The sequence below is a fragment of the Apaloderma vittatum genome, unplaced genomic scaffold (genome assembly GCF_000703405.1).
Source record: "Apaloderma vittatum isolate BGI_N311 unplaced genomic scaffold, ASM70340v1 scaffold12801, whole genome shotgun sequence".
Lineage (NCBI taxonomy): Eukaryota > Metazoa > Chordata > Aves > Trogoniformes > Trogonidae > Apaloderma > Apaloderma vittatum.
In genome coordinates, this window is record NW_009699663.1 from 1 (window position 1) to 9302 (window position 9302).

The following is a 9302-nucleotide window of genomic DNA, read 5'->3' on the forward strand; positions in this document are numbered from 1 at the left end:
TTTTCTCTCAGTTCTTTTAATACATGTGATTCAATATTTGTTTCAGATTGTTGATATTGTTGTTGGAAAAGATGAGAAAGGCAGAAAGATTCCAGAATATCTGATCCATTTTAATGGTTGGAACAGAAGGTAAGAACCTGTATGCACAGGTTTCATTTCCTCTATTTTATTCTGTAAAGAAAAGCATTGCACAGAATATCAAAGGACTTTGATGCTTGCACAAGTATTTTGGGTTTTGTGAATGCCTTTAATATACTTGCTCATGTTGATGCTTTGGTCTGTATCAATAAATTTCAGTGGATCAGTTTGACTGCTGTGAGTTTAAACTTTATGGGATGTGTGTTGTCAACATATACTTGTGGCTCCTAGGTTTCCTTTTATAAAATAAGTTTATAGCTTGTTAAATCTAGACCTGAATTGTTTGGTTATCAAGGCCAGTACACGAGTGCAGCCTCTGACTGTGATCTATAGCATGTCTCAGTGCTACAAAGGCTGTTGCATGTTAAGATTTGAGAGATTTCAGCTCAACATGAGGGTTGAAACTGTGTGAATACTGAAGGATAAAAACCTTGTGATACAGATGTTGCTTCTGAATTACATTAAAAGAGCCCTTTTTAGATTTAGTGTATATTGATTCATTAATAATCATGACTGGCATGTATTTGTAGCTGTTAATAACTTTCTTCTGACCTGTCTGTAGCTGGGATAGATGGGCAGCTGAAGATCATGTTCTTCGTGATACAGACGAAAACCGCAGATTACAGCGTAAATTGGCACGGAAGGCTGTGGCTCGCATGTAAGAAATCCTTTTTGGTCTTGGAATGAATGAGATGTTCATTTTCTGGTTCAGACAGAAGTATCCAGGTGTCTTCAAGTTAGTTTTGCCTCTAAGCTTATGCTGTAGATGGTAGGTATCTACTCAGCTCAGTCAGTACGTTGTAGAGAGCTGCTTTTCTCGTGCTAAGGAAGATTCCTCTATATTGTTATTGAGCAATACTCCAAATAACTAGCGCTTAGTAGCTGTGTTATTCTTAACTACTGCTGTGAAATACCTGTATATTGGATTTACATCTTCCCGAAGAAATACACTTGAAAAATAACTTAGGAAAGCCTGAAGTATTTTTCAGCCTGAGGCAGTAAGCTTGGCCATGGCTTGAGGATTGCTTGAGAACATGAATAGGAGGTAATCTACAGACATTAAGGTATCCACTCACAGTTAAGAGTTGTCCAAATTATTTCAATGTCACTTAACAAAAGTCACTCAAGCAAGTTTCCTGTGCATTTGCTTGTAATGTGATTAACTAAGATAAAAAAATTAAATAATAACATCCAAATTTCTATTTATTTTTTTTTAATAAATAACTATTTTATGTGCTGTAGGAGAAGAAAGGGAAGAAAGAAGAGACGTTGCAGGTTGCCGGGTGTTGACTCTGTATTAAAAAGCCTTCCTGCTGAAGAAAATGATGAGAGTAGTGAAAACTGTGAGTTCATTTCATTCTTGGGTAACTGGCATGATGCCTTGAATTTTTTTGAGCTAAGGCTACAGTGCATGCTGTTAATTGCTATTAGGGTGACATGAGAGCACCACAGTCCTATTTGAAATATATGGAGGCAGTTGTATGACAAGCGAGCGCGACATTTCATGCTGAGCATCATCTCTTAAGATACCTCCTTTTTTTGTGTTCAGAGGCTTTTTCTTGTGTCACTTCAACTCGGCTATTCTAATCTGTGATTTCAGAGCTTAATGCTGCTTTGTTTAGTGTAGTATTACTGGGTGCAAGAGGCCCTCTGTTTTCCTTACTTAGTGTTAGGAAACAAGATGCTTTCCCTGCTGTGTTTCTACATATTTTAGGAGGCAAGATGATTTTCTTTTTCTCCAGTCTACCTGGCACAAAAGTCTGTTTCTTGTCAACTGAGTGACTGATTTCAATCTCAAGCTATCTGTTCGTTTCATAGCATTTTTCTTTGTAGCTTGAAAACCAGCGGGAATGCTGGCTGGCACTTAACTGATGTTCTGGCAGCTGTCACTGCACAGATTCAGACCTTCTGATTGAATCATTAGTACATTAATCCCCTGTTAAGGACTAAAGTCCAATAAAAATTGGAGAGATTTGTCAGTGTTCAGAAATGTAGGGAGCTTGTAAAAGGGAGTGTTTTTCAATTAGAGAAGGATGCAGGAGTACTTCCTGTAAACTTCTTGTCTTTAAATTTATCATGTGCTGTAAATAATACTTGTGTGTTTAATTCCTTTAAAATTATTTGTACTTACTAAATACAGCAAACTAGTTGTGGGATTTTGGTTTTTGTTTGTTTGCCTTTTTTTTTTTTTTGCATTGAGAAATTGTTTTGTCTTTACCTCACATTATTACATTGCAGAGGTTAATATGTGAAATCTCTTTTACACAGCTGTAAGTAGTTCTTCTTCTGATGACAGTGATGAGGGAACAGATGAAGAAATAAAAAGCGAAGAAAGTGACATAGAAGAGAGGACAGAAATGGTATATTCATGAGCTCTTTAATAGAAATTGAACATCTGTATTTGAAATCCTGTAAAAATTGAAGTAGATTAAACATAGACCACAACTGGTTAATTAGCTGCAATTAAAAGCATAATTTTCATATTCCTGGTGCTTACTGTGCTTGAATTTTTGTCAGTTATAGAAGATGGCATATTGTAGAATTCTTTGATATTAATGTAAATATATACATTTTTTTTTTTCCTCTCTTTCTGCACATAAGACTTACATGGAGCAAACATAACAAACTAGATGATCCAGATCTGTGGGTTGATCCAGATTTTACTGGTCTGTGTGGGTTGGACAAATCCTAATAGCAGCAGGATCTTCTTGGTGCTTGTATTTTACTGTGAAACAGGCGTGTCAGCTCAGGTCTTAAATTAAAACGTAGAAGACTGACTTCAAGGAAAAAACATTTTCGCTACATTCTTGGAAAGAAAGTGTAGCGTAAACGGTTCTTCTGAAGATCTTTGGAGTCTTACCTACTCTGATGTGGGTCATCTGAAGCACCAAAACCTAACGAATTTCTCTTCTTTTGTGTTAAATACTTAAGTGAATGAGAAATTTAAAGAGTTTTTAACATGAATTTGCAGATGACTTCAAAGCAGTATTATAAAATTGCTTACAAGAAGGCTACTATCCACTTACGAAGTATTTAGTGTTTCATAGAATGGCTCAGGTTGGAAGGGGCCTTAGATATCAAGTAATCCAACCGCCCTGCCATGGACAGGGACGCCTCTCAACTAGACCAGGTTGCTCAAGGCCTCATCCAGCCTGGCCTTGAACATCTCCAGGGAGAGGGCATCCACAGCTTCTTTGGGCAATTTATTCCATGGTCTTGCCACCCTTGTACTGAAGAATTTCTTCCTAAGATCCAGTCTAAACATATTCTTCAATTTCAGTCCATTTCCCCTTGTTCTATCGCTGGACATTCTTGTGAAAAGTCCATCTTCAGCCTTCCTGTAGGTTCTCTTCAGGTATACTTTATATATTTGATTTTTGCGTGACCAGACTTGATTATTACATTGTGTTCTGACTGATTAAATTCTTTTTCACTGATATTCATAAGAACAACCAATATCTTCTTTCTTGTACTGGTTTGTTGTAGAAAGAAGAACAAGACACTCACACAAAAAGGGACATGGAAGAAAGAGCAATAAGCATAGAAATTCCGGAAGTCTTGAAAAAGAAGCTTGAGGAAGATTGTTACTATATTAATAGAAGAAAACGGGTATGAAATAAAAGCTATGAAATAAATGTGCATGGAGTGAGGTGGGGAGGGCATTGGAAATACTTCTTGCATGTAACAACTGGGTTTTTTTGAGCTTGCAAAGGTGAGCTTAGACAGTATGAAGAAGAATAAAGAGAGTGTAGGAAGCAGACTTCTCTGTAGCTAAACCAGTGATTTGTCATTATATTTAAGAATGTAATGTTTTAGTACCCAATTTTGTTTTAGAGTGTTGATTGTTTTTTTAAAGCTGGAAATGTAGTAAGCTTGTTAACCTTACCATATTTTTGTTTCTCCAAATATTTATGAATTGTTGATCTAAAATGTAATTTAAGTGTTGAGGTTAATCATTCCTGAAATAACTTCATGCAATAGAAAATGATTAAACTAGTTGATACATTTCAAGCTCCAGTTTTAGCTTGGTATACTCACTAATTGTTCTTGTAGGACATTAATGTGTTGCTTCTTTTTCAGCTAGTGAAGCTTCCTTGTCAGACAAATATAATAACAATCCTGGAGTCATATGTGAAACATTTTGCTATTAATGCTGCTTTTTCAGCCAATGAAAGGTCTCGGCACCATCAGATGACTCCCCATGCTAATATGAATCTTCATTACGTGCCACCAGAGAAGAAGTAAGTAGTCTTTAAGTCCAGTGCTATTGTCACAAGAGCGACTGTGCATTCCCTTCTGCTTCCAAGCTGTTCACTTCTGTAAGCCTGTATTGTGATGTATGTCTATTTTGGGGGCTTAAAATATTTGACAGATACCTATATATGTAACACTGACCATTTGTTTATCATTGGGAGTCTGAAAAGTCATTATGCAAATGCATCTGTATCCTCTTTCATTGTGTAATTTCTTGTGAATATTGTGACCCGTTTTGGAAGAATGTGTTACTATTGTCTATGTGAAGGATTGCTTTGAACACGCAAGAGTGTCTGATAGAATTCTCTGCTTAAATAAAACTGAACAGGTTCAAATTTCACAAAAGCAAAAAAATTTATATAAACACAGAGAACTGCAAATGCAAGTGCTTTTTTTTTTTTTTTTAATCACTGTATCATCTTAAACCATAGGATCAATATGTAGAGAAACAGTGTGTTTAGAAACACCAATCCTGTTGATTAAAGCTCATTGTGTCTTAGTTGCTGTTTTCTCAGCTGGGCTGTATATTCTTCCACCATGCTACAAATGCAGTGTGTTAATCCTATGTGGAGTTTTCTTGTTTGATTGGGTTTTTTACCTTGTGTTAGAGATTCTCAGCAGTAGATGAGACTGGAGGGGGAAATCTATTTTATCAGAGAGAAGTGTTGACTTTTGTTACCACATTCTAATTCAATGGCCCTTAATTATGCAATTCCTTGCAATATTTTGGTCTGTGTGAGTGTCTTAGTTTATATTAATGTAATCCATTATTTAATAATCATACTTTTCTTCTTTGTAATATAATCTTGAAATCAAGAAGTTAAGTGAGGCATCAGAAAGAGTTGTATGCATGCTGTAATATTTAAAGGTGTATGTTTAAGGGGATTCATCAAAGAAGGTGCTTTAATAAGAAAAATGTGTATAATTTCAGTGATCCATTAAGTAAGAGAGATTCAGCTGACAACCTTATTTTATTACCCTTACTTATCTTACGCAGAAGGTAGTTGACCTTGATTGAATTTCTGCACATGATGGTCTCTTGACCCAATTCATATATAGTGCTTAAGAAAAAAAAAAGGCAGTAGTTTCAGCAGATAGTATGGAAAGGTAACAGGTATGGCATGTATTAACATGGGTCATTGTGGCAGAATCAAATTACTGTTACCATACACACATATGTGCTTGAGACATGAGAGGCGTGAGGTGCTGGAGGTGAACTGGACTCAGTGTTCTTGGTTCTGCTCGTTAACAGCACATCTACTCACCACCTGGCACTGAGAGGCTTTTGTACAAGCCCCAAACTGAAATTCCTGGTAGCCTCTAAATGTCATGCTGTGATCACCAGGAACAAGCCAATGGAAACTGATCTCCAAAGGAAATGTGTCTGGTTTTGTTGGTTCACTGGATATCTCTTAAGCACTGCCTTAACTGCATCTGAGCAGCTAGAGATCAAATTCTGCATATGCCTTTTTAGACAGTGATTCAGTCTGTTAAATACTTACTTCTTCTGACAGGTGCCCCTTTTTGATTCCTAGTTAACCTGGAAAAACAAAATAGTGCTTCCATGAAAAACTAGCTTTTTTTACTGTAAAGTAGATTTTATTAATCCAGTGAATAGTAATACGAGAGAACAATTCTATGTTTTTTGTTAGGCCTTATTAAGCAGACTTTTAAAATTTGTGTTTGACATTGCCAACAGCAATCACTGTCTCTTTAAGTATGCTTTTAATCACTCATTACCTAGTGATGAAGTCAGCATATCATAGTTAAAAGGTGTTAATGATCTGTATTAAAATGAAGTTTTAATACACTACAACTGAAAAATCTTGACATGAAATTTAGAAACTCATCATTTTTCTTTTTTTCTCTAGTGTTGAGCTATGTAAAGAGATGGTGGATGGGCTGAGAATAACCTTTGACTTCACCCTTCCATTAATTTTGCTTTATCCTTATGAACAAGCTCAATTTAAGAAGATGACTTCATCAAAATTCTTTCTTCCCATCAAAGAAAACTCAACAAATACTAACAGGTGGGTTGGCTATATGGAGTCTAACACTGCTTAAGGAAAATGCAATAGAATGTGGTTATATGTTCAAAATAAGATAGTTTCTCACAGATTTTGACTTAAAAATGTTCTTGATAAAATGCTGAGCTTCTGTGAATTGCGTGCCTGAATTTGGGTTCTGAATGTCCGTCTGGTTGACTTCAAAAGGGGTTTGTACTGACTAGTGTAGTGTTTTGCTGCAACTTGGTGGGGAAGAAATATACATTGTAATGTTAATTTACATTCATTAACTCTCAAACTGGAAAATAAATATGCTTCCAGAAAATATCTAAAGGAAAGCCTCATCATGTTGGTAGTTATTGGGAGGAGACTATTTTAAATAAGTGACAAGATCTGTGTAACTATACAGATCTGTTTCAGGGGAAGAGCCCTGATTCTTCACTTCGGTAAAGCTGCCTTTATTTCCTAGAAATCAGGAGGAGCTTTCCCCAAGTCCTCCTTTGCTGAATCCGCCAACGCCTCAGTCAACTGACAGCCAGCCTACAACAGGGGAGCCGGCCACGCCTAAAAGACGAAAAGCTGAACCTGAAATTCTGCAGTCGCTCAGACGCTCTACACGCCATAGCTCTAACTGTGACAGGTTGTCAGAAAGCAGCGCTTCCCCACAACCGAAGCGACGGCATCTTGAGACTCCAGCTTCTATGCCAAAGCTCTTCTTGCACCTGGAAAAAAGTAGGTTTTGCTCTTTAAATAACCACTCTAAACAAAATTTTTAAGTCTTGTTCTTTTTTTTTTAATATAATTTGGACTTGTGACTTGAATGATTGAAGCAGGATTTCATTACTTTTTGTTTCAATTATTGAATCATTCTCTGAAGCTTACACCAAAGAGAGAAATACAGAGCAATATTCTCAGTACTTCAGTACTGTATTTCTCAATAGAATTCAAGTTGCTTCTTTTCTGTGAGTATACTGTAGAATGGCATTTAATGAATTCCAGGGTATGAGGCTTGGAACATTTTAGACACAGACTTTAGTTGTGTTTAATGGATTATAGCTCCATAGAACAGATAATAAAATTTTTTTCTCTTTTCCTTTGTTTTGGTTTTCCTTCCATTTTGAAGAAACTCCTGTCCATAGTGGATCATCTTCACCTATAACGTTGACTCCTAGCAAAGAGGGGAGTGCGGTTTTTACAGGCTTTGAAGGTAGAAGAAACAACGAATTGAATGAGGTAAGGATTTTTGTAGCTGTCATAAATTCAATGACTAAAAGTTCCATTGATGTCGGAGTAGGCCTATATTAAGAAAAGATTTAGTTTGTATTACTTATTTCATCTTTGATTTTGAAGTTCTGCACAGACTAAATAAATTATGGTGCTATACAGATTTCATAGTCAACTTTTTCACATTTTATGTTTAGGTTTTGTCCTGGAAACTGATGCCAGAGAATTATCCACCAAGTGACCAACCGCCACCTCCCTCATATATCTATGGATCTCAGCATTTGCTACGGATGTTTGGTAAACTGATAGAAAACTGTGCTGAATCAAAATTGCTTTATTTGGTTTATTTGGTTTTGTTTTCAGTGACTGTATCAACGTGATTTTTTTTGTTTTACATCTTGGAGAAGCATATATTTTAATCTGTTTAAAACTCTTAGGCTGTTTATAAACGTGCTTATCTTACTGGCTCTGTAAGCCTTCATTTACCAAAAGTAAACAAGGGTTACTTCCAGTACACTATCAAATGTCGTTAAGCCAAGCAGCATTCACTTTCTCAGCGTATTTCTATTTAGTAAGGTTTTGAAAGACCACTGCATAACTTGCAAAGAAAAAAAGATGACTTTGTTTTAGACTTCTTTTTAGTATAGTGGATAAAAGTAATTAGAAGTTGCTTTTAAAAAAATGAGTATAAACATTACTTCTCTTATTTACAGTAAAGCTACCAGAAATACTGGGGAAGATGTGTTTTCCTGACAAAAACCTAAAGGCTTTAGTGAAACACTTCGAAATGTTTCTGAGGTAACGTGACACAAAGTACCACAGCAGTGTTTGCATTGTTATGTCAATCTAAGTGTCCTGGAATAACAAAGAGTTTTTAAAATAAGGTGTTCACTTGCTCTAACTACAAGAATATGATAAAATTAAGATTTTTTAGTAACAATTTGAATAAAGATTAATACAATTTTTTTGATTCAGTAATTCAAATTGAAGGGAACCTGAGCCCCCTATGTAAAGTTTTGATAAACACAGTGCTAGAGAAAACAACTTTAAAAATTCATGTGGTAGTATGTATAGAATTACAAGTCTGTCTTGGTTAAGAAGCATGTTTTATGAAGAAATACGAACACTGCATTGTTATTTTTGAGAGTATAATCTGGGCATTTTGATGTTGCATCAGTATTAGCAGGGGAAGAAACTTGTGGATTAGAACTTGTTTTTAATTATGGTGGGATGGATTTGTTTACTTTTTAAAGAAAAGTTCGTCCTAACTGAGCTTTAGACAGAAAGGTTTCGCTGTTACGCAGTCCATGTCTGACCATGCTAGCTTCACAGCTGGAATCACTGTGGTCATACCTGCATCATAATCAGCTTTGTTAGTCAGGTAGTCTAGTTAATAGCTCTGTGTGACATTGTAGTTGTAGTTAGATATCTGATGTGGCCCCGTATTGTGCAAAATCAGTACAGTGGAAAACATTTTTGCCAAGGAAAACTCACAGGAGAAAGTGGTGTAAATGGTAAATACAAATGTGGAACTCAAAACTTAATTTTAGTTGAAGACTTAAGTAGCCACATACTGAAAAGTAACATAATGTGGCTTTAGCATATCAAAAGTCCTCTTAGAGATCAGGAAGATGGAACCTTTTAAATGCTTTTACTTTAATTGTTTTTTGAAAATAGGTG

At 35.8% G+C, this 9302-nt stretch overlaps 1 protein-coding gene across 1 annotated transcript; it reads left to right on the plus strand.

Annotated features, from left to right (window-relative positions):
* Nucleotides 1-46: 46 nt before the first annotated feature.
* On the plus strand, nt 47-8420 carry MSL3 (male-specific lethal 3 homolog (Drosophila); the record flags this gene model as incomplete). Its single annotated transcript, XM_009878484.1, has 11 exons — nt 47-129; nt 701-796; nt 1381-1481; nt 2407-2498; nt 3625-3747; nt 4219-4379; nt 6264-6422; nt 6868-7130; nt 7522-7631; nt 7820-7919; nt 8336-8420. Coding segments are annotated over 11 exons (1373 nt in total), but the record flags the coding sequence as incomplete, so codon positions are not given.
* Nucleotides 8421-9302: the final 882 nt, after the last annotated feature.